The sequence below is a fragment of the Ranitomeya variabilis genome, chromosome 5 (assembly GCF_051348905.1).
Source record: "Ranitomeya variabilis isolate aRanVar5 chromosome 5, aRanVar5.hap1, whole genome shotgun sequence".
Lineage (NCBI taxonomy): Eukaryota > Metazoa > Chordata > Amphibia > Anura > Dendrobatidae > Ranitomeya > Ranitomeya variabilis.
In genome coordinates this window covers 409135011-409161468 of record NC_135236.1, presented here as the reverse complement: position 1 = coordinate 409161468, position 26458 = coordinate 409135011, and the positions used below count along the sequence as shown (strand labels likewise).

Here is a 26458-nt window from a genome sequence, read left to right as displayed (position 1 = left end):
ACGAGCAACCATCATCTCATCTACTGTTCTGGGGTGTTGTGGATTTCTAACAGACCATCATTACTGAGATAAGTGAGGAGGAGGCTGGGAAAGGTGAGGGCCTGTGCTATGGGTGCCATTTCAGACATTAGAAATAGCGGCAGACATCTTAATTTACATAAGGAACGCCATCTTGCAGCATAGTGCAGACTCCATTTCACCACTATTACTGTTGTGAATCCTTATTAACCCCTATTTCTGATTATTAACCCTGTCCTTTCCTAAAAGGCAGTTATCTGTGCCAACTTGTAGTCAGTTAGGCTAGTCAACCCTTAACCCCTTCACCACCAAGGGTGGTTTGCACGTTAATGACCGGGCCAATTTTTACAATTCTGACCACTGTCCCTTTATGAGGTTACAACTCTGGAACGCTTCAACGGATCTTGGCGATTCTGACATTGTTTTCTCGTGACATATTGTACTTCATGATAGTGGTAAAATTTCTTCGATATAAGTTGCGTTTATTTGTGAAAAAAACGAATATTTGGCGAAAATTTTGAAAATTTTGCAATTTTCCAACTTTGAATTTTTATGCCCTTAAATCACAGACATATGTCACGCAAAATACTTAATAAGTAACATTTCCCACATGTCTACTTTACATCAGCACAATTTTGGAACCAAAATTTTTTTTTGTGACGTAGTTATAAGGGTTAAAAATTGACCAGCAATTTCTCATTTTTACAACACCATTTTTTTTTAGGGACCACATCTCATTTGAAATCATTTTGAGCGGTCTATATGATAGAAAATACCCAAGTGTGACACCATTCTAAAAACTGCACCCCTCAAGGTACTCAAAACCACTTTCAAGAAGTTTATTAACCCTTCAGGTGTTTCACAGGAATTTTTGGAATGTTTAAATAAAAATGAACATTTAACTTTTTTTCACACAAAATTTATTTCAGATCCAATTTGTTTTATTTTACCAAGGGTAACAGGAGAAAATAGACCCCAAAATTTGTTGTACAATTTGTCCTGAGTAAGCTGATACCCCATATGTGGGGGTAATCCACTGTTTGGGCGCATGGCAGAGCTCGGAAGGAAAGGAGCGCCATTTGACTTTTCAATGCAAAATTGACTGGAATTGAGATGGGACGCCATGTTGCATTTGGAGAGCCCCTGATGTGCCTAAACATTGAAACCCCCCACAAGTGACACCATTTTGGAAAGTAGACCCCCTAAGGAACTTATCTAGATGTGTGGTGAGCACTTTGACCCAACAAGTGCTTCACAGAAGTTTATAATGCAGAGCCGTAAAAATAAAAAATCATATTTTTTCACAAAAATGATCTTTTCGCCCCGATTTTTTTATTTCCCCAAGGGTAAGAGAAGAAATTAGAGCACAAAAGTTGTTGTGCAATTTGTCCTGAGTACGACGATACCCCATATGTGGGGGTAAACCACTGTTTGGGCGCATAGCAGAGCTCGGAAGGGAAGGAGCGCTATTTTACTTTTCAATGCAAAATTGACTGGAATTAAGATGGGATGCCATGTTGCGTTTGCAGAGCCCCTGATGTGCCTAAACATTAAGAACCCCCACAAGTGACACCATTTTGGAAAGTAGACCCCCTAAGGAACTTATCTAGATGTGTTTTGAGAGCTTTGAACCCCCAAGTGTTTCACTACAGTTTATAACGCAGAGCCGTGAAAATAAAAATTCTTTTTTTTTTTTTTTCACAAAAATGATTTTTTAGCCCCCAGTTTTGTATTTTCACAAGGGTATCAGGATAAATTGGACCTCAAAAGTTGTTGTCCAATTTGTCCTGAGTATGCTGATACCCCATATGTGGGGGGGAACCACTGTTTGGGCGCATGACAGAGCTCGGAAGGGAAGGAGCGCCATTTGGAATGCAGACTTAAATGGATTGGTCTGCAGGCGTCACGTTGCATTTGCAGAGCCCCTGATGTACCCAAACAGTACAAACCCCCCACAAGTGACCCCATATTGGAAACTAGACCCCCCAAGGAACTTATCTAGATGTGTTGTGAGAACTTTGAACCCCCAAGTGTTTCACTACAGTTTACAACGCAGAGCCGTGAAAATAAAAAATCTTTTTTTTCCCACAAAACTTATTTTTTGGCCCCCAGTTTTGTATTTTCCCAAGGGTAGCAGGAGAAATTGGACCCCAAAAGATGATGTCCAATTTGTCCTGAGTATGCTGATACCCCATATGTTGGGGTAAACCCCTGTTTGGGCACACGGGAGAGCTCGGAAGGGAAGGAGCACTGTTTTCCTTTTTCAACGCAGAATTGGCTGGAATTCAGATCGGATGCCATATCCCGTTTGGAAAGCCCCTGATGTGCCTAAACAGTGGAAACCCCCCAATTATAACTGAAACCCTAATCCAAACACACCCCTTACCCTAATCCCAACAGTAACCCTAACCACTCCTCTAACCCAGACACACCCAACCCTATTCCCAACCGTAAATGTAATCCAAACCCTAACCCTATCTTTAGCCCCAACCCTAACTGTAGCCCCAACCCTAGCCCTAACCCTAGCAATAACCCTAGCCCTATCACTAGCCCTAACACTATCCGTAACCATAGCCGTAACACTAGCCGTAACACTAGCCCTGACCCTAACCCTAACCCTAGCCCTAAACCTTGCCCCAACCCTTGCCCCAACCCTAGCCCTAACCCTAGCCCTAAACCTAGCCCTAACCCTAGCCCTAACCCTTGCCCTAACCCTAGTCCTAACTCTAGCCCTAACCCTAACCCTAATGGGAAAATGGAAATAAATACATTTTTTAATTTTTTTATTTTTCCCTAACTAAGGGGGTGATGAAGGGGGGTTTGATTTACTTTTATAGCGGGTTTTTTAGCGGATTTTTATGATTGGCAGCCGTCACACACTGAAAGACGCTTTTCATTGCAAAAAATATTTTTTGCGTTACCACATTTTGAGAGCTGTAATTTTTCCATATTTGAGTGTCCACAGAGTCATGTGAGATCTTGTTTTTTGCGGGACGCGTTGACGTTTTTATTGGTAACATTTTCGGACACGTGACATTTTTTGATCGCTTTTTATTCCGATTTTTGTGAGGCAGAGTGATCAAAAACCAGCTATTCATGAATTTTTTTTTGGGGAGGCGTTTATACCGTTCCGCGTTTGGTAAAATTGATAAAGCAGTTTTATTCGTCGGGTCAGTACGATTACAGCGATATCTCATTTATATCATTTTTTTTATGTTTTGGCGCTTTTATACGATAAAAACTATTTTATAGAAAAAATAATTATTTTGGTATTGCTTTATTCTCAGGACTATAACTTTTTTATTTTTTTGCTGATGATGCTGTATGGCGGCTCGTTTTTTGCGGGACAAGATGACGTTTTCAGCGGTACTATGGTTATTTATATCAGTCTTTTTGATCGCGTGTTATTCCACTTTTTGTTCGGCGGTATGATAATAAAGCGTTGTTTTTTGCCTCGTTTTTTTTTTTTTTTTTCTTACGGTGTTTACTGAAGGGGTTAACTAGTGGGCCAGTTTTATAGGTCGGGTCGTTACGGACGCGGCGATACTAAATATGTGTACTTTTATTGTTTTTTTTTATTATTATTATAAAGAAATGTATTTATGGGAATAATATATTTTTTTTTTTCATTATTTTGGAGTATTTTTTTTTTTTTTACACATTGGAAAATTTTTTTTTTACTTTTTTACTTTGCCTTAGGGGGGGACAATACAGATCGGTGATCTGCCAGTTTGCATAGCACTCTGACAGATCACCGATCTGAGAGAAGTGCAGGCTGCTTCACAGTGCCTGCTCTGAGCAGGCTTCTGTGAAGCCACCTCCCTCCCTGCAGGACCCGGATCCGCGGCCATCTTGGATCCGGGTCTGGAGCAGGCAGGGAGGGAGGTAAGACCCTCGCAGCAACGCGATCACATCGCGTTGCTGCGGGGGGCTCAGGGAAGCCTGCAGGGAGCCCCCTCCCTGCGCGATGCTTCCCTGCACCGCTGGCACATCGCGATCATGTTTGATCGCGGTGTGCCGGGGGTTAATGTGCCGGGGGCGGTCCGTGACCGCTCCTGGCACATAGTGCCGGATGTCAGCTGCGATATGCAGCTGACACCCGGCCGCGATCGGCCGCGCTCCCCCCGTGAGCGCGGCCGATCGCGTATGACGTACTATCCCGTCGGTGGTCATACGGGCCCACCCCACCTCGACGGGATAGTACGTCAGATGTCGGGAAGGGGTTAATTGCCTGCAGGGCTAACAGGCTATCTATAATTCTATCTTCTGTCACTGCCCCCCTGATGGAGAACCCAAAAAATAAAAAAACAAGATTAAGTAAAGGAGGTTTAACACAAGTTAAATAATATCAAGACCAACAAAAAAAAACAAAAAAAAACTGACAGACAGATGAAGAAAGAAGTCACTAAGCAGGTAAGCTAAATAATTAGTTTTTGGTTTATTAAATACAGTTATATATTACAACTATACATTTTTGTTATTTAAACTATAAATATCGGAAAATTATGTTTTTTTTCTCGAAGTGACACCACCCGAGTTATGCTTGTTTTTTTGGCGAATTTTGACATACCAAGTTCAAAAGGTTGCCCATCAGGCTATGTGCCCACGTTGTGTTTTTTAAGCGTTTTTCCGCTGCGGAAATGCTTACAAAACGCATCCCATTATTTTTAATGGCATTCCGCAATTGTAGTGCCAATGCTGCGGAAATGCATTGCGGAAAAAAACGCAGCATGTTCATTAACTTTGCGGAATGGCGGTGATTTTGCAGCTATAGAATTGTATTGGGAAGTATGAAAAAAAACACATGAAAAATGCTAGAAAAACGCGATAAACATGCGAAAAAAACGCTAGAAAAACGTGAGCGGATTTCCTGGCAAGGGAAATTGATGAGGAAAATTCTGATTAGATTCTGCAAAAAAAAAAAAATTCTAAAAGTGTGGTGAAATTGCAAAAAAAGTGAAATCCACAATTGAGCTGATGTTTTTAGCATTTTGGGATACAATATTTTGATCGCCCGTTACTGCATTTTAATGCAATGTTGCAGCGACCAATAAAACCTAATTCTAGTGTTTTGATTTTTTTCTCTTAACGCCGTTTACCAATTGGTTTAATTCTTTTTATATTTTGATAGATCAGGCGATTCTGAAGGCGGCGATACCAAATATGTGTTTTTTTGTTTCATTTTGAATGGGGAAAAAGGGGGGTGATTTCAACTTTTATATTTTGTTTTTTAATATTTTAAAAAATAAAACATTTCTACTTTTCACTTGCTTCAATAGTCTTGTTAGGAGACTAGAAGCCGTGATCTTCTGATGGCTTGTGCTACATATAGCAGGGCTTCGCCCTGCTCTGTGTAACAAAAATAATCACCTGCTACGAGCGTCGGCCGCTGGGCAGAAGTTCGGCAATGACAACCACAGGGGTCTACAGCAAAGCTTAGGTTGTCATGCCAACCTATCGGCGACCCGTGGTCATGTGACACGGGCACCGATGGGCGGGGCCATGTTAAATGTCGCTGTTGGATTTTTACAGTGGCATTTATCAATTTAACAGCCTTGGGTGGATCGTGACTCCACCCATGGCTGTTAGGGGAACAGGACAGCTGATTAAATCATCTGACATGTGCCAGAAAAATGCGAGCTTATCGCAGGAGCCCGCACCAAAGGGGAGTAGGCGTCCTATGACAGATATATCTGTCATAGGGCATTAAGGGGTTAAGCTAGAGGGACCATCAAATCCATTGTCATCGAATAAAGAACATGGTACTTCAACAAACCTGCCAAGAGAGGGCCACCCACCAAAACTCTCAGCGCGGGCAAAGAAGGCATTAATCTGAGAGGCAGCACAAAAACTAAAGATAACCCTGAAGGAGCTGCAGAGTTCCCAAGCGAAGACTGGAGTGTCTATATGACCACAATAAGCCATACACTCCATAGAGGTGGCCTTTATGGAATAGTGGGTAGAAAAAGCCTTTACTTACACATTACACACAAAAATTGTAAGGTTCGTTTTGAGTTTGCCAAAAGAAAAGTGGGAGATTTCCCAAATGTATGGAGGACGGTGCTGTGGTCAACTGAGACCAAAGTTGAACTTTTTGCCCACCAAGGTAAATGCTATGTCTGATGCCAACCCAACACAGCTCATCGCCCCAAGAACACTTTCCCCACAGTGAACTCTGGTGGCAGAATCAAGCTGTGGGGATGTTTTTTGGCCACAGGGAAAATTTTTGAGAAGATGGATGGTGGAAAATACAGGGAAATTCTGTGAAACCTGTTTCAGTCTGTCAGTGATTTGAGACTGGGACAGAGGTTTATCGTCCAACAAGACAATCACCCAACGCATACTGCTAGAACACTCGAGTGGCTTAAGGGAAAACAGGTAAATGTTTTGGGTCTAGTCAAAGCCCAGACCTTAACCCAAATGAGAATCTGTGGTAAAGCTTAAAGGGAACCTGTCACCTGAATTTGGCGGGACCGGTTTTGGGTCATAGGGCGGGGTTTTCGGGTGTTTGATTCACCCTTTCCTTACCCGCTGGCTGCATGCTGGCCGCAATATTGGATTGAAGTTCATGCTGTGTCCTCCGGAGTACATGCCTGCACAAGGCAATCTTGCCATACGCAGGCGTGTACTCCGGAGAAACGTTAGCAGCCCAGTAATGTTATGGATCTCTGCCACATGTTGATCCCCCAATAAAGCATGTTCTTGCTCTCCATACCATGTGCCCTGTGCATAACAGAGCGATCCGACAGTCGGGTATCTGCACAATTCATACTGGATATAAAGAACATGTCAATCCATTCTTGCCATACTATAGCAGTACAGTGTGACAGCAGGGAGTAGTAAGCCTTGCTAGCAGCCAGGCTACGGTTACACTGGTGCTTCAGGGTCAGGTATCGCTAGTGTCACTTGTTCACGTCTCCCTATTGAATTGCTGATTAATCTATACCGGTGACGGATGTGGGGAAGCCTGTACTGTACTGACGGTCTATTTAGGCTTGTGTGCATGCGACTGGTGCCCATGCCCGCTGATAACAATCACACACGTTCAGTACTATCGGAATAGGCACAAAGAGGGTATAACTGTTCACAGAGCGCCACATATAAATATATGTGGCATATGTCAGCCACATAATAATATACATACAGCACGTGACCACCACATATCCCGAACAGCTCCGGAGGTGTTTACTTAAAGGGGTATTCTAGTCTCATAGCCCCATGTCATATCATTAGGATAGGCCATCACTTTATCAACAACGAGTGTCCAACTGCTGGGACCCCCATCAATCCTTATTCACACGTGATTGCATATTATGCTAACACCACCCCTAACAAAATGGCACAAGAAAAATGTAGACTCCCTTCACATTCGGTCAAAGCCAAGTAAGAGATGGTCTCTTCCAGCTTGGACAGAAAACAGAAACCACGAGGATCACAAGAATGACATGACCCCCGATAGAGGCAGCTGGCAGACTTTTCTGGGCTCAGTCGGCAATGCAGATGAACAACGAGGTTGAATGAGTATATGTTCTTCATTTTAATACCCCCATGGGCCCATTAATATGATAAATGCAGTGGAGGACCCATTAGGGTATGCTCCCACGGTCAGTAAACGCTGCGGGTTGGATGATGCGTACTTGTGCAGAGTCCATACCGCAGCGGCCAGATGTTACACCTCCGGCTTCCCTGCAAAGACAGACATGCAGCGCGTCTTTCCAGACGCATGTCTATTTATGTAGCGGAGTCTCCACTTTTAAATAAAGGTGTACCTTGTGACACAGCCGGAGGTTCACGTACACTGCAGTTCTCGCAATGAGCTGAGCTGATAACGAGAACTGCTGTGCACCATGATCGCCGGGGACATCTCCGGTCACTGGCCAAGTTCTCACGATCAGCTGACCGCAAGAACTGCAGTGCAGGTGACCACCGGAGACCCAGTTATCTCCGGTGATCATCTTCAAGCTCCGCTGTGTCTGCATAATGCCACCGTTCAGCCAAAGGCATCCAGATGTAGCAGAGCTGGACTCGTCGTGGGACAGCATGTACATCTTCTCAGCGGACAGGTAAGGATATTGTTGCTTTTTTACTTTATTAATCTTCCAGGAGAACAAGGGCGTCGGTGGAATAGGCGATGCAGTATGTATGGTTTAATTAAGAGATATATTAAAGGAATCTGTGTCATTTCAATTAAAGGACTTTATTCTGGCTGTGTCTTTATTTACCATACAACTATAGGATTAGTAAATGGATAAGAATCTTACAAACGCCTCTCCATTACTAAGCCGCGGGCTTGATGTCTCCGGACAATACAAAGGTGACATCAATCCCACAAATATTACCCCACTTGCCACCACTACAGGGCAAGTGGGAAGAGCCGGGTAAAATGCCACAATTGGCGTTGTGAGGCGGCTGCAGGCTGCTATTTTTAGGCTGGTGAGGGCCAAAATCCATGGGCCTCGCCAGCCTGAGAATACCAGGCTGCAGCTGTCTGCTTTCTTCCTTGGTTGGTTAACAAAAATAGGGGGACAACACGCTAATTTTTTGGATGGGATTCCACCATTTTTGCTAACCATCCAAGGTAAGCAGAGTGCTGCGGCCTGTTATTATCAGGCTGGTATGGGTCATGGATGTTGGATCCTTACCAGCCTGAAATACCAGTCCCAGTAGTCTGCTTTACTCTGGCTGGTTAACATTTATAGGGGGACCCCACGCTATTTATTTATTAAAAAGGAGGGGACCTCTCTCTGTGCTTTCCTCCACTTCCTGTGTCATGTACATCTGGCTGTGTCACAAGATTCACCATTATTTAAATTACTACGCATGTGTATTAAGCTGCGTTCCCACACTTAACGCGCATGTGACTAGGAAGCGTCTCCGCTACATAAATAGACATGCTGCAGTCTGGAAAGACACACCGCATGTCTGTCTACGCGGGTGAGCCACGGGTGTCTGTGGACGCATAGTGGGCATGAGATTTCTAGAAATCCCATCCACTATGCTGTAACAGCTGGATACTGTAGGTTGGATGCTGCGAATGTAAGCAGCATCCAACCCGCAGCGTTTACTGACTGTGGGAACATACCCCAATACATCTGCAAACAGGAAATAATTTTTTTCCTTCCCAGAAGCCAACTTTCAATTAGCTTTATTTCAAGTGACAAAAAAAGCATGCAATGAAAAAACACATCAAAAACGCAAATCCTGATCCATTCCTGACTGTGTGCAGATACCCTAACAGAGGAGAGAAGGAGCACAAAATAACAGGACATATATACACACTGCAGAGTGGCATATGCCATGGGGATTATTCCCTGAAGGTCATATAGTTAGAATTGTATTGAATTGAATCCCCCGACGAAGCCGACGCAAAACGCGCGTTGGGGCTATGGTGTGGACCCTTTTTGATGCCATGCAATGGGTAAGAGCTTGGGGGTGGGAATGATTATTGTACTATGACCCTAGAGCCTCAGAGAAGGGCTAAGTTACAACTTATATAGAATACTCTGCCCCTATGTGTGTCTGCCCAAATATGCACTATGCACATTATTGTTACTCGGCTATGGTATCATGAGAAGTTCACATTGTTCTGTCTGTGCTACTTTAGTTCCCCTTGCTGAAATGGTTTGTTACTTTCTGTTTTTCTGATTTCAATGTTTGTATATATTCTTTGTGGACTACTGTACAATAAAATGTATAACTTTTTGGACGAATGGACGTGTATTCCATCGTTTTTGATATATGGATCTAGGTTCTTGGAGTGTCCTAAAAGTATTTTCTTATGGTCTCTCTACTATAAGCTCTTCCACTTGGTTATGAGCATGCGTGAGAGATCTGTGTATATATTTTCCATTTTGGGCTGCTTTTATTATTATTGTGCAGAGGTGAGCCCAGGTGGAGGGGTACAGGGCACGCTGCAGTGGGCACTGTATAGAGGTGTGCCCAGATGGAGGGGTGCAGGGCACGCTGCAGTGGGCATTGCATAGAGGTGTGCCCAGGTGGAGGGGTACAGGGCACGCTGCAGTGGGCATTGCATAGAGGTGTGCCCAGATGGAGGGGTACAGGGCACGCTGCAGTAGGCATTGTATAGAGGTGTGCCCAGATGGAGGGGTACAGGGCACGCTGCAGTGGGCATTGTATAGAGGTGTGCCCAGGTGGAGGGGTACAGGGCACGCTGCAGTGGGCATTGTATAGAGGTGTGCCCAGTTGGAGGGGTACAGGGCACGCTGCAGTGGGCACTGTATAGAGGTGTGCCCATATGGAGGGGTACAGGGCACGCTGCAGTGGGCATTGTATAGGGTGTGCCCAGGTGGAGGGGTACAGGGCACGCTGCAGTGGGCACTGTATACAGGTGTGCCCATATGGAGGGGTACAGGGCACGCTGCAGTGGGCATTGAATAGGTGTGCCCAGATGGAGGAGTACAGGGCACGCTGCAGTGGGCACTGTATAGAGGTGTGCCCAGATGGGAGGGGTGCAGGGCACGCTGCAGTGGGCATTGTATAGGGTGTGCCCAGGTGGAGGGGTACAGGGCACGCTGCAGTGGGCACTGTATAGAGGTGTGCCCATATGGAGGGGTACAGGGCACGCTGCAGTGGGCATTGAATAGGTGTGCCCAGATGGAGGGGTACAGGGCACGCTGCAGTGGGCACTGTATAGAGGTGTGCCCAGATGAAGGGGTACAGGGCACGCTGCAGTGGGCATTGTATAGGTGTGCCCAGGTGGAGGGGTACAGGGCACGCTGCAGTGGGCATTGTATAGAGGTGTGCCCAGATGGAGGGGTACAGGGCACGCTGCAGTTGGCAATGTATAGAGGTGTGCGCAGGTGGAGGGGTACAGGGCACGCTGTAGTGGGCACTGTATAGAGGTGTGCCCAGGTGGAGGGGTACAGGGCACGCTGCAGTGGGCACTGTATAGAGGTGTGCCCAGGTGGAGGGGTACAGGGCACGCTGCAGTGGGCACTGTATAGAGGTGTGCCCAGGTGGAGGGGTACAGGGCACGCTGCAGTGGGCACTGTATAGAGGTGTGCCCATATGGAGGGGTACAGGGCACGCTGCAGTGGGCACTGTATAGAGGTGTGCCCAGATGAAGGGGTACAGGGCACGCTGCAGTGGGCATTGTATAGAGGTGTGCCCAGGTGGAGGGGTACAGGGCACTGCAGTGGGCATTGTATAGAGGTGTGCCCAGATGGAGGGGTACAGGGCACGCTGCAGTTGGCAATGTATAGAGGTGTGCGCAGGTGGAGGGGTACAGGGCACGCTGCAGTGGGCACTGTGTAGAGGTGTGCCCAGATGAAGGGGTACAGGGCACGCTGCAGTGGGCATTGTATAGGTGTGCCCAGGTGGAGGGGTACAGGGCACGCTGCAGTGGGCATTGTATAGAGGTGTGCCCAGATGGAGGGGTACAGGGCACGCTGCAGTTGGCAATGTATAGAGGTGTGCGCAGGTGGAGGGGTACAGGGCACGCTGTAGTGGGCACTGTATAGAGGTGTGCCCAGGTGGAGGGGTACAGGGCACGCTGCAGTGGGCACTGTATAGAGGTGTGCCCAGGTGGAGGGGTACAGGGCACGCTGCAGTGGGCACTGTATAGAGGTGTGCCCATATGGAGGGGTACAGGGCACGCTGCAGTGGGCATTGAATAGGTGTGCCCAGATGGAGGGGTACAGGGCACGCTGCAGTGGGCACTGTATAGAGGTGTGCCCAGATGAAGGGGTACAGGGCACGCTGCAGTGGGCATTGTATAGGTGTGCCCAGGTGGAGGGGTACAGGGCACTGCAGTGGGCATTGTATAGAGGTGTGCCCAGGTGGAGGGGTACAGGGCACGCTGCAGTGGGCATTGTATAGAGGTGTGCCCAGGTGGAGGGGTACAGGGCACTGCAGTGGGCATTGTATAGAGGTGTGCCCAGATGGAGGGGTACAGGGCACGCTGCAGTTGGCAATGTATAGAGGTGTGCGCAGGTGGAGGGGTACAGGGCACGCTGCAGTGGGCATTGTATAGATGTGTGCCCAGATGGAGGGGTACAGGGCATGCTGCAGTTGGCAATGTATAGAGGTGTGCGCAGGTGGAGGGGTACAGGGCACTGCAGTGGGCATTGTATAGAGGTGTGCCCAGATGGAGGGGTACAGGGCACGCTGCAGTTGGCAATGTATAGAGGTGTGCGCAGGTGGAGGGGTACAGGGCACGCTGCAGTGGGCACTGTATAGAGGTGTGCCCAGGTGGAGGGGTACAGGGCACGCTGCAGTGGGCACTGTATAGAGGTGTGCCCAGATGGAGGGGTACAGGGCATGCTGCAGTTGGCAATGTATAGAGGTGTGCGCAGGTGGAGGGGTACAGGGCACGCTGCAGTGGGCACTGTATAGAGGTGTGCCCAGGTGGAGGGGTACAGGGCACGCTGCAGTGGGCACTGTATAGAGGTGTGCCCATATGGAGGGGTACAGGGCACGCTGCAGTGGGCATTGAATAGGTGTGCCCAGATGGAGGGGTACAGGGCACGCTGCAGTGGGCACTGTATAGAGGTGTGCCCAGATGAAGGGGTACAGGGCACGCTGCAGTGGGCATTGTATAGGTGTGCCCAGGTGGAGGGGTACAGGGCACGCTGCAGTGGGCATTGTATAGAGGTGTGCCCAGGTGGAGGGGTACAGGGCACTGCAGTGGGCATTGTATAGAGGTGTGCCCAGATGGAGGGGTACAGGGCACGCTGCAGTTGGCAATGTATAGAGGTGTGCGCAGGTGGAGGGGTACAGGGCACGCTGCAGTGGGCATTGTATAGAGGTGTGCCCAGATGGAGGGGTACAGGGCACGCTGCAGTTGGCAATGTATAGAGGTGTGCGCAGGTGGAGGGGTACAGGGCACTGCAGTGGGCATTGTATAGAGGTGTGCCCAGATGGAAGGGTACAGGGCACGGTGCAGTTGGCAATGTATAGAGGTGTGCGCAGGTGGAGGGGTACAGGGCACGCTGCAGTGGGCACTGTATAGAGGTGTGCCCAGGTGGAGGGGTACAGGGCACGCTGCAGTGGGCACTGTATAGAGGTGTGCCCAGATGGAGGGGTACAGGGCACGCTGCAGTTGGCAATGTATAGAGGTGTGCGCAGGTGGAGGGGTACAGGGCACTGCAGTGGGCACTGTATAGAGGTGTGCCCAGATGGAGGGGTACAGGGCACGCTGCAGTTGGCAATGTATAGAGGTGTGCGCAGGTGGAGGGGTACAGGGCACGCTGCAGTGGGCACTGTATAGAGGTGTGCCCAGGTGGAGGGGTACAGGGCACTGCAGTGGGCATTGTATAGAGGTGTGCCCAGGTGGAGGGGTACAGGGCACTGCAGTGGGCATTGTATAGAGGTGTGCCCAGGTGGAGGGGTACAGGGCACGCTGCAGTTGGCAATGTATAGAGGTGTGCGCAGGTGGAGGGGTACAGGGCACGCTGCAGTGGGCACTGTATAGAGGTGTGCCCAGGTGGAGGGGTACAGGGCACGCTGCAGTGGGCACTGTATAGAGGTGTGCCCAGGTGGAGGGGTACAGGGCACGCTGCAGTGGGCACTGTATAGAGGTGTGCCCAGGTGGAGGGGTACAGGGCACGCTGCAGTGGGCACTGTATAGAGGTGTGCGCAGGTGGAGGGGTACAGGGCACGCTGCAGTGGGCACTGTATAGAGGTGTGCCCAGGTGGAGGGGTACAGGGCACGCTGCAGTGGGCACTGTATAGAGGTGTGCCCAGGTGGAGGGGTACAGGGCACGCTGCAGTGGGCACTGTATAGAGGTGTGCCCAGGTGGAGGGGTACAGGGCACGCTGCAGTGGGCACTGTATAGAGGTGTGCCCAGGTGGAGGGGTACAGGGCACGCTGCAGTGGGCACTGTATAGAGGTGTGCCCAGGTGGAGGGGTACAGGGCACGCTGCAGTGGGCACTGTATAGAGGTGTGCCCAGGTGGAGGGGTACAGGGCACGCTGCAGTGGGCACTGTATAGAGGTGTGCCCAGGTGGAGGGGTACAGGGCACGCTGCAGTGGGCACTGTATAGAGGTGTGCCCAGGTGGAGGGGTACAGGGCACGCTGCAGTGGGCACTGTATAGAGGTGTGCGCAGGTGGAGGGGTACAGGGCACGCTGCAGTGGGCACTGTATAGAGGTGTGCCCAGGTGGAGGGGTACAGGGCACGCTGCAGTGGGCACTGTATAGAGGTGTGCCCAGGTGGAGGGGTACAGGGCACGCTGCAGTGGGCACTGTATAGAGGTGTGCCCAGGTGGAGGGGTACAGGGCACGCTGCAGTGGGCACTGTATAGAGGTGTGCGCAGGTGGAGGGGTACAGGGCACGCTGCAGTGGGCACTGTATAGAGGTGTGCCCAGGTGGAGGGGTACAGGGCACGCTGCAGTGGGCACTGTATAGAGGTGTGCCCAGGTGGAGGGGTACAGGGCACGCTGCAGTGGGCACTGTATAGAGGTGTGCCCAGGTGGAGGGGTACAGGGCACGCTGCAGTGGGCACTGTATAGAGGTGTGCCCAGGTGGAGGGGTACAGGGCACGCTGCAGTGGGCACTGTATAGAGGTGTGCCCAGGTGGAGGGGTACAGGGCACGCTGCAGTGGGCACTGTATAGAGGTGTGCCCAGGTGGAGGGGTACAGGGCACGCTGCAGTGGGCACTGTATAGAGGTGTGCCCAGGTGGAGGGGTACAGGGCACTGCAGTGGGCACTGTATAGAGGTGTGCCCAGGTGGAGGGGTACAGGGCACGCTGCAGTGGGCACTGTATAGAGGTGTGCGCAGGTGGAGGGGTACAGGGCACGCTGCAGTGGGCACTGTATAGAGGTGTGCCCAGGTGGAGGGGTACAGGGCACGCTGCAGTGGGCACTGTATAGAGGTGTGCGCAGGTGGAGGGGTACAGGGCACGCTGCAGTGGGCACTGTATAGAGGTGTGCGCAGGTGGAGGGGTACAGGGCACGCTGCAGTGGGCACTGTATAGAGGTGTGCCCAGGTGGAGGGGTACAGGGCACGCTGCAGTGGGCACTGTATAGAGGTGTGCCCAGGTGGAGGGGTACAGGGCACGCTGCAGTGGGCACTGTATAGAGGTGTGCCCAGGTGGAGGGGTACAGGGCACGCTGCAGTGGGCACTGTATAGAGGTGTGCCCAGGTGGAGGGGTACAGGGCACGCTGCAGTGGGCACTGTATAGAGGTGTGCCCAGGTGGAGGGGTACAGGGCACGCTGCAGTGGGCACTGTATAGAGGTGTGCCCAGGTGGAGGGGTACAGGGCACGCTGCAGTGGGCACTGTATAGAGGTGTGCCCAGGTGGAGGGGTACAGGGCACGCTGCAGTGGGCACTGTATAGAGGTGTGCCCAGGTGGAGGGGTACAGGGCACGCTGCAGTGGGCACTGTATAGAGGTGTGCCCAGGTGGAGGGGTACAGGGCACGCTGCAGTGGGCACTGTATAGAGGTGTGCCCAGGTGGAGGGGTACAGGGCACGCTGCAGTGGGCACTGTATAGAGGTGTGCCCAGGTGGAGGGGTACAGGGCACGCTGCAGTGGGCACTGTATAGAGGTGTGCGCAGGTGGAGGGGTACAGGGCACGCTGCAGTGGGCACTGTATAGAGGTGTGCCCAGGTGGAGGGGTACAGGGCACGCTGCAGTGGGCACTGTATAGAGGTGTGCCCAGGTGGAGGGGTACAGGGCACGCTGCAGTGGGCACTGTATAGAGGTGTGCCCAGGTGGAGGGGTACAGGGCACGCTGCAGTGGGCACTGTATAGAGGTGTGCCCAGGTGGAGGGGTACAGGGCACGCTGCAGTGGGCACTGTATAGAGGTGTGCGCAGGTGGAGGGGTACAGGGCACGCTGCAGTGGGCACTGTATAGAGGTGTGCCCAGGTGGAGGGGTACAGGGCACGCTGCAGTGGGCACTGTATAGAGGTGTGCGCAGGTGGAGGGGTACAGGGCACGCTGCAGTGGGCACTGTATAGAGGTGTGCCCAGGTGGAGGGGTACAGGGCACGCTGCAGTGGGCACTGTATAGAGGTGTGCCCAGGTGGAGGGGTACAGGGCACGCTGCAGTGGGCACTGTATAGAGGTGTGCCCAGGTGGAGGGGTACAGGGCACGCTGCAGTGGGCACTGTATAGAGGTGTGCCCAGGTGGAGGGGTACAGGGCACGCTGCAGTGGGCACTGTATAGAGGTGTGCCCAGGTGGAGGGGTACAGGGCACGCTGCAGTGGGCACTGTATAGAGGTGTGCCCAGGTGGAGGGGTACAGGGCACGCTGCAGTGGGCACTGTATAGAGGTGTGCCCAGGTGGAGGGGTACAGGGCACGCTGCAGTGGGCACTGTATAGAGGTGTGCCCAGGTGGAGGGGTACAGGGCACGCTGCAGTGGGCACTGTATAGAGGTGTGCGCAGGTGGAGGGGTACAGGGCACGCTGCAGTGGGCACTGTATAGAGGTGTGCCCAGGTGGAGGGGTACAGGGCACGCTGCAGTGGGCACTGTATAGAGGTGTGCCCAGGTGGAGGGGTACAGGGCACGCTGCAGTGGGCACTGTATAGAGGTGTGCCCAGGTGGAGGGGTACAGGGCACGCTGCAGTGGGCACTGTATAGAGGTGTGCCCAGGTGGAGGGGTACAGGGCACGCTGCAGTGGGCACTGTATAGAGGTGTGCCCAGGTGGAGGGGTACAGGGCACGCTGCAGTGGGCACTGTATAGAGGTGTGCCCAGGTGGAGGGGTACAGGGCACGCTGCAGTGGGCACTGTATAGAGGTGTGCCCAGGTGGAGGGGTACAGGGCACGCTGCAGTGGGCACTGTATAGAGGTGTGCCCAGGTGGAGGGGTACAGGGCACGCTGCAGTGGGCACTGTATAGAGGTGTGCCCAGGTGGAGGGGTACAGGGCACGCTGCAGTGGGCACTGTATAGAGGTGTGCCCAGGTGGAGGGGTACAGGGCACGCTGCAGTGGGCACTGTATAGAGGTGTGCCCAGGTGGAGGGGTACAGGGCACGCTGCAGTGGGCACTGTATAGAGGTGTGCCCAGGTGGAGGGGTACAGGGCACGCTGCAGTGGGCACTGTATAGAGGTGTGCCCAGGTGGAGGGGTACAGGGCACGCTGCAGTGGGCACTGTATAGAGGTGTGCCCAGGTGGAGGGGTACAGGGCACGCTGCAGTGGGCACTGTATAGAGGTGTGCCCAGGTGGAGGGGTACAGGGCACGCTGCAGTGGGCACTGTATAGAGGTGTGCCCAGGTGGAGGGGTACAGGGCACGCTGCAGTGGGCACTGTATAGAGGTGTGCCCAGGTGGAGGGGTACAGGGCACGCTGCAGTGGGCACTGTATAGAGGTGTGCCCAGGTGGAGGGGTACAGGGCACGCTGCAGTGGGCACTGTATAGAGGTGTGCCCAGGTGGAGGGGTACAGGGCACGCTGCAGTGGGCACTGTATAGAGGTGTGCCCAGGTGGAGGGGTACAGGGCACGCTGCAGTGGGCACTGTATAGAGGTGTGCCCAGGTGGAGGGGTACAGGGCACGCTGCAGTGGGCACTGTATAGAGGTGTGCCCAGGTGGAGGGGTACAGGGCACGCTGCAGTGGGCACTGTATAGAGGTGTGCCCAGGTGGAGGGGTACAGGGCACGCTGCAGTGGGCACTGTATAGAGGTGTGCCCAGGTGGAGGGGTACAGGGCACGCTGCAGTGGGCACTGTATAGAGGTGTGCCCAGGTGGAGGGGTACAGGGCACGCTGCAGTGGGCACTGTATAGAGGTGTGCGCAGGTGGAGGGGTACAGGGCACGCTGCAGTGGGCACTGTATAGAGGTGTGCCCAGGTGGAGGGGTACAGGGCACGCTGCAGTGGGCACTGTATAGAGGTGTGCCCAGGTGGAGGGGTACAGGGCACGCTGCAGTGGGCACTGTATAGAGGTGTGCCCAGGTGGAGGGGTACAGGGCACGCTGCAGTGGGCCTTCACATGGCAGCAGTTATCTATGCACTGAGACTATAACAGCACTAGTGGATCATACTCCTCTCTGTACAGCATCTATAGATGTGTGAACCCTCCCCGTCCTCCATGCTGCCCCCTGTAGTACTCACCCTGGATGCCCGTCTGGTGAGACATGGTAAGGACTGTGCAATTCCCGAACCCCAACCAGGAAGTGACAGCGGTGAGCCGGCTCCAGCGGGATACACGTCATCGGCCTGGTTGCTGGGCAACAGAGCCGGCTTCTAACACCGGCACCGGGTGCACGCCCTAAAGTGGACGCTGGGCATTACACACGCTGGTTATACTGGCCTCTAGTGGAGCAGCGATGGAACTACACGCATGATATAGCTGCATTACATAAGAGCCCACTCTATCACCTGCTGGAATTAGTTACCCCCTGGCTAGCGACAAGAGCTGCAGAGGGAAATGTCCACTCGAAAGGCAAAGACCTGACTTGCTGTACCATAGAAATATGTTTCCTATGTACCCTGCCTATAACGCTAATGACCACTAAAGTACCTTCACTAACACTGCATTCAGTGTGACCTCTTGTCAGCAGAGTGTCCCCACAAACAACAGACAGCCATCAATAGACTGTATTACCTGCAGAGTGCCTCTTCACAAACATTGCCTGCAGACTGCCCCCATAATGCTGCCATCAGACTGCCCCCACATAATGCTGCCAGCAGGCTGCCCCTATAATGGTGCCATCAGCCTGCCCCCTATAATGCTATTAACAGACTGCCCCCTATAATGGTGCCATCAGACTGTTCCCACATAATGCTGCTATCAGACTGCCCCCATAATGCTACTCACAGACTTCACTCGATAATGCTGCCAGCAGACTGTGCCCCATAATGCTGCCAGAAGACTTCCCCCTATAATGCTGCTGACTGCCCTCCATAATGCTGCCAGTAGACTGACCCAATAATGCTGCAGACTACCCTCCATAACGCTGCCAGCAGACTGCCCCCATTATGCTGCCAGCAGACTGCCCCCCATAATGCTTCCAGCAGACTGCCCCATCATACTGCAAGCCGACCGCCCCATAATGTTGCCAGCAGACTGCCCCCATAATGCTGCCTTCAAAGGGAGATTTGTAGTTAAAATTCCGCGCTGCCGCTAAGATGAATTTCAGGAGAGTATAGTTGATTCACAGTGGTTTTATTCAACGCGTTTCAGGGGTCTCATGCCCCCTTCATCAGGAAATACCACACACAATATACAGGCATCACCTGTAGACTGCCCCACATAATGCTGCCGGCAAACTGCCCCCCCACATAATGCCAGCAGACTGAACCCCCATATTGCTGACAGCAAAATGCCATCCATAATGCTGTCAACAGACTTCCCCCACATAACGCTCCCAGCAGACTGCTCCCCATAATGCTGCTAGCAGACTGTGGCCCCTGTAATGCTACTAACAGACTTCCCACCATAATGCTGCCAGCAGACTGCCCCCTATAATGCTGCCAACAGACTGCCCCCATAATGCTGGCAGCATTATGTGGGGCAGTCTACTGACAGTATTATGGATGGCATTTTGCTGGCAGCTTTATGGGGGTTCAGTCTGCTGGCAGCATTAGGTGGGGGCTGTCTGCTGACAGCATTATGGAGGGCAGTTTGCTGGCAACATTATGTGGGGGCATTTTGCTGGCAGCATTATGTGGGGGCAGTCTGTTAGCAGCATTACATGGGGCAGTCTGCTGGCAGCATAATAGCAGGCAGACTGCCCCCTATAATGCTAACAGACTGTCCGCTTCAATGCTACCAGCAGACTGTCCCCCATAACGCTGCCAGCAGACTGCCCAATACAATACTGCCAGCACACTGCCCCCATAATGCTGCCAGCAGACTGTGCCCACATAATTCTGCCAGCAGACTGCCCCATACTGCTGCCAGCAGACTGCCCCCTATAATGCTAACAGACTGTTCGCTACAATGCTACCAGCAGATTGCCCACACATACTGCTGTCAGCAGACTGTTTCCCCAATAATGCTACTAACAGACTTCCCACCATAATGCCGCCAGCAAACTGCACACCATAATGCTTCCAGCAGACTGCCTGCTATTACGCTGCCAGCAGACTGCCCCTATAATGCTGCCAACAGACTGCCCCATAATGCTGCCAGAAGATTTTCCCCTATAATGCTGCTAACAGACTGCCCACTATAATGCTGCCAGCAGAATGCCCCCACATAATGCTGCCAGCAAAATGCCCTCCATAATGATGTCAGCAGACTGCCCCCACATAATGCTGCCAGCGGACTATCCTCCACAATGCTGCCAGCAGATTGCCCCCACATACTGCTGTCAGCAGACTGCCCCCACATAATACTGCCAGCAGACTGTGCCCCCTATAATGCTACTAACAGACTTCCATCCATAATGCTGCCAGCAAACTGCACACCATAATGCTGCCAGCAGACTGCCCCATGTAATGCTGCTAACAGACTGCCCCCATAATGCTGCCAGAAGACTTTCCCCTATAATGCTGCTAACAGACTGCCCGCTATAATGCTGCCAGCAGAATGCCCCCACATAATGCTGCCAGCAAAATGCCCTCCATAATGCTGTCAGCAGACTGCCCCCACATAATGCTGCCAGCGGACTATCCTCCACAATGCTGCCAGCAGATTGCCCCCACATACTGCTGTCAGCAGACTGCCCCCACATAATACTGCCAGCAGACTGTGCCTCCTATAATGCTACTAACAGACTTCCATCCATAATGCTGCCAGCAAACTGCCTGTTGTTATGCTGCCAGCAGACTGCCCCATGTAATGCTGCTAACAGACTGCCCCCATAATGCTGCCAGAAGACTTTCCCCTACAATGCTGCTAACAGACTGCCCGCTATAATGCGGCCAGCAGACTGCCCCCACATAATGCTGCCAGCAAAATGCCCCCACATAATGTTGCCAGCAAACTGCCCTCCATAATGCTGTCAGCAGACAACCCCCACCTAATGCTGCCAGCAGACTGAACCCCCATAAAGCTGCCAGCAAAATACCATCCATAATACTGTCAGTAGACTGCCCCACATAATGCTGCCAGCAAACTGCCCTCCATAATGCTGCCAGCAAACTGCCCTCCATAATGCTGCCAGCAGACTGAACCCCCATATTGCTGCCAGCAAAATGCCCTCTATAATGCTGTCAGACTTCCCTCACGTAATGCTCCCAGCAGACTGCTCCCCATAATGTTGTCAGCAGACTGCCCCCATAATGCTGCCAGCAGACTGTGCCCACATAATTCTGCCAGACTGCCCTACATAATGCTGCTAGAAGACTGCCTCCACATAATGCTGCCGACAGACTGCCTCACATAATTCTGCCAGTCTGCCCCTACATAATACTGCCAGCAGACTGCCCTCTATAATGCTGCCAGCAGATAGCCCCCATAATGCTGCCAGCAGACTGCCCCCATAATACAGCCAGCAGACTGCCCCCCCATGTCATCTCTATTCTGCCACGTTACTCCATTGTGCCCCCATGTCTCCATTCGGCCCCATGTCATCTCTGTTCTGCCCCATGTTTCTCCATTCTGTCCCCATGTGTCTCCATTCTGCCCCATGTATCTCCACTCTGTCTGTTCCCATGTTGTCTTCAGTCTGCCCCATGTCATCCTTATTCTGCTCCATGTCATCTCCCTTCTGCCCCTGCCCTCACATCACCACCATCCTATCCCCATGTGTCTTCATTATAGCCCATGTCTCCATTCTGCCTCATTTTTCTCAATTCTGCCCCCATTTGTTTCCAATCGACCCCATGTGTCTCCATTCTACCCCCATGTTATCTCCATTTTGCCCCCATGGTTTATGTTCCCATGCTTCTCTATTCTGCCCCATGTCTCCATTCTGATCCCATGTGTTTCCAATTTGCCCCATGTGTCTCCATTCTTCTCCTGTGTCTCCATTCTGCCCCATATATCTCCATTCTGTCTGCCCCATGTTGTCTCCAATCTGCCCCATGTATCTCCATTCCGTTTGCCTCCATTCTGCTCCATGTCATCTTCATTCTGCCCCATGTGACTCCATTGTGCCCCCATTCTGCCCAATGTGTCTTCATTCTGTCCCCATATTTCTCCATTCTGACCCCATATTTCTCCATTCTGCCTTCATGTCTTCTTTCTGTCCCCATGTGTTCCATTCCGCCCCATGTCTCCATTCTTCGCCCATGTGTCTCCATTCTGCCCTATGTTTCCATTCTGCATCCATGTCTCTATCCTGCCCCCATGTGTCTCCATCCTTCCTCCATGTGACACAATTGTGCTCCATGTGACTCCATTGTTCACCATATGACTTCATTGAGCCCTTGTGTCTCCATTTTGCACCTATGTGTCGCCAGTCTGCCCTATGCCGTATCCATTCTGTCCCATGACATCTCCATTGTGCCCCCACGTGGCTACATTGTGCCATGTTTCTACATTGTGGCCCAAGTCTCCATTCTGCTTCCATTTCGTCTTGATTCTGCCCCTTGTCTTCATTCTGCCCCCATGTCGCCATTCTTCCCCATTTGTCTCTATTCTGCCCCAAGTTTTTCCATTCTGTCCCCATGCTTCTTCATTCTGCCCCCATGACTCCATTCTGCCCCACGTGTCTTCATTCTGTCCCATGTGTCCCCATTCTGCCTGCCCTCATGTCGTCTCTATTCGTGCCCCATGTGACTCCATCGTGCCCCCATGTGACTCCATTGTGCCCAATGTCTCCATTCTGCACACATTTCCATTCTGCCCCATGTCGTCTCCATTCTGCCCAATGTCGTGTCCATTCTGCCCCCATATTTCTCCATTCTGCCCTCATGTTTCTCCTTAGTGCCACCATGTTTCTCCATTGTGCCATGTGAGGCAGCGACTTGTTATTTATGAGGGTCCCTATGTGCCCCCCAGGATGCGCTCAGAAGCGTATTAGATCCGCTGGAGTGCCTTGTGGTCAGGGCCGGACTGGGACTAAAATTCAGCCCTGGCATTTGAAGTTACACAGGCCCACTTGTCACATGGTGACTGTATAATATCTTTGTACACTTGTAGGCAGGGCCGGTTTTAGGCAAAGTGGGGCCCTAGGCAAAGTTTAAAATGGGTCCCCAAATGCTAACATATTGCACATCACACAGAAGCCTTTCTGTTGTATTTACGTGCGCTGAGTTCAGGCCGCTAAACGAGTTTGATCGACAATACTGAAGTTGTTCAACGCTTGTTTCCCGGCCTCTTTCCACCAGCTGAGGAATAATGATGAGATAGAACGATCACTAATAGATCACCATACAGTATCATGTTTTCAGCAGCACATCTACAGTTTACACTGGCAATGTGCTGCTGACAACAAGGCTTTTTGTTCCAGCAAAAACAATCCGAATATGCAGCATTTTACTTGTTTAGTAAAATACACCCCATAGTCCTCCATATATTATAATGTGCTCCATAGTCCTCCATATAGTATAATACACTCCCTATAGTCCTCCATATATTAAAATACACTGCTCAGTCCTCCACATAGTATAATACACTCCTCATAGTCCTCCATATAGCATAATACAATCCTCATAGTCCTCCATATAGCATAATACAATCCTCATAGTGCTCCATATAGTATAATGCACCGCCACAGTCATCCATGTAGTACAATTCACTTCCCATAGTATAATGCACCCCATAGTTCTTCATATAGTATAACGTATTCCCCATAGTCCTCGATACAGTATAATGCAGCCCACATATAGTATAATGCAGCCCACATATAGTATAATGCAGCCACCCCAGAGTATAATGCAGCCACCCCAGAGTATAATGCAGCCACCCCACAGAGTATAATGCAGCCACCCCAGAGTATGTAACCCCCATAGAATATAATACAGCCCACCTCCCCATAATATATAATGTAGCCCCCCATAGAATATAATGCAGCCCCCCATAGTATATAACGCAGCCTCCCCCATAGAATATAATATACCCCCACAATAGTATATAACACAGCCACATAGTACATAACATGGCCTCCCCCATAGAATATAATATACTCCCCATAGTATATAGCAAAGCCCGCATATTATATAGCACAAACCGCATAGTATACAGCACAGCCTGCATACTATAGCACAGCTCGCGTAGTAGATAACACAGCCCACACAGCAGTATTCAGCACAGACCACACAGTAGTATACAGCACAGACCACACAGTAGTATACAGCACAGCCCACGTAGAAGTATACAGCACAGTCCACACAGTAGTATACAGCACAGCCCACAGAGTAATATATACAGCACAGCCCACAAAGTAATATATACAGCACAGCCCACAAAGTAATATATACAGCACAGCCCACAGAGAACTATATACAGCACAGCCCACAGAGAACTATATACAGCACAGCCCACAGAGAACTATATAAAGCACAGCCCAGAGTACTATATACAGCACAGCCCAGAGTACTATATAAAGCACAGCCCAGAGAGTACTATATACAGCACAGCCCAGAGAGTACTATATACAGCACAGCCCAGAGAGTACTATATACAGCACAGCCCACAGAGTACTATATACAGCACAGCCCACAGAGTACTATACACAGCACAGCCCACAGAGTACTATACACAGCACAGCCCACAGAGTACTATATACAGCACAGCCCACAGAGTACTATATACAGCACAGCCCACAGAGTACTATATACAGCACAGCCCACAGAGAACTATATACAGCACACAGTAGTATACAGCACAGAGCACAGCCCACAGAGAACTATATACAGCCCACAGTAGTATACAGCACAGAGCACAGCCCACAGAGAACTATATACAGCACAGAGCACAGCCCACAGAGAACTATATACAGCCCACAGTAGCATACAGCACAGAGCACAGCCCACAGATAACTATATACAGCCCACAGTAGTATACAGCACAGAGCACAGCCCACAGAGAACTATATACAGCACAGAGCACAGCCCACAGAGAACTATATACAGCCCACAGTAGCATACAGCACAGAGCACAGCGCACAGATAACTATATACAGCCCACAGTAGTATACAGCACAGAGCACAGCCCACAGAGAGCTATATACAGCCCACAGTAGTATACAGCACAGAGCACAGCCCACAGAGAACTATATACAGCCCACAGCAGTATACAGCACAGAGCACAGCCCACAGAGAACTATATACAGCCCACAGCAGTATACAGCACAGAGCACAGCCCACAGAGAACTATATATAGCACAGAGCACACAGTAGTATACAGCACAGAGCACAGCCCACAGAGAGCTATATACAGCCCACAGCAGTATACAGCACAGAGCACAGCCCACAGAGAACTATATACAGCCCACAGCAGTATACAGCACAGAGCACAGCCCACAGAGAACTATATATAGCACAGAGCACACAGTAGTATACAGCACAGAGCACAGCCCACAGAGAGCTATATACAGCCCACAGCAGTATACAGCACAGAGCACAGCCCACAGAGAACTATATACAGCCCACAGTAGTATACAGCACAGAGCACAGCCCACAGAGAACTATATACAGCCCACAGCAGTATACAGCACAGAGCACAGCCCACAGAGAACTATATACAGCCCACAGCAGTATACAGCACAGAGCACAGCCCACAGAGAACTATATACAGCCCACAGCAGTATACAGCACAGAGCACAGCCCACAGAGAACTATATACAGCCCACAGAGAACTATATACAGCCCACAGCAGTATACAGCACAGAGCACAGCCCACAGAGAACTATATACAGCCCACAGCAGTATACAGCACAGAGCACAGCCCACAGAGAACTATATACAGCCCACAGAGAACTATATACAGCCCACAGCAGTATACAGCACAGAGCACAGCCCAGAGGACTATATACAGCCCACAGTAGTATACAGCACAGAGCACAGCCCACAGAGAACTATATACAGCCCACAGTAGTATACAGCACAGAGCACAGCCCACAGAGAACTATATACAGCCCACAGTAGTATACAGCACAGAGCACAGCCCACAGAGAGCTATATACAGCCCACAGCAGTATACAGCACAGAGCACAGCCCACAGAGAACTATATACAGCCCACAGCAGTATACAGCACAGAGCACAGCCCACAGAGAACTATATACAGCCCACAGCAGTATACAACACAGAGCACAGCCCACAGAGAACTATATACAGCCCACAGCAGTATACAGCACAGAGCACAGCCCACAGAGAACTATATACAGCCCACAGCAGTATACAGCACAGAGCACAGCCCACAGAGAACTATATACAGCCCACAGAGAACTATATACAGCCCACAGCAGTATACAGCACAGAGCACAGCCCACAGAGAACTATATACAGCCCACAGAGAACTATATACAGCCCACAGCAGTATACAGCACAGAGCACAGCCCACAGAGAACTATATACAGCCCACAGCAGTATACAGCACAGAGCACAGCCCACAGAGAACTATATACAGCCCACAGAGAACTATATACAGCCCACAGCAGTATACAGCACAGAGCACAGCCCAGAGGACTATATACA

The 26458-nt window shown here is 51.0% G+C and overlaps 1 protein-coding gene across 3 annotated transcripts in view; it reads right to left on the bottom strand.

The window, feature by feature from the left end:
• The window catches only part of TWF1 (twinfilin actin binding protein 1), a 108894-nt gene that overhangs the window by 50814 nt on the left and 31622 nt on the right, over nucleotides 1-26458 (bottom strand). Inside the window, exon 1 of one of the 3 annotated variants that reach the window (XM_077265139.1) lies at nucleotides 18040-18245. The exons of the other annotated variants lie outside the window; for them this stretch is intronic. Coding sequence (XP_077121254.1) covers nucleotides 18040-18064 — 25 coding nt within the window. The 5' untranslated portion in view covers nucleotides 18065-18245. Of the gene's footprint in view, nucleotides 1-18039; nucleotides 18246-26458 lie in introns of those variants that run through there. 3 annotated transcript variants of the gene reach the window in all.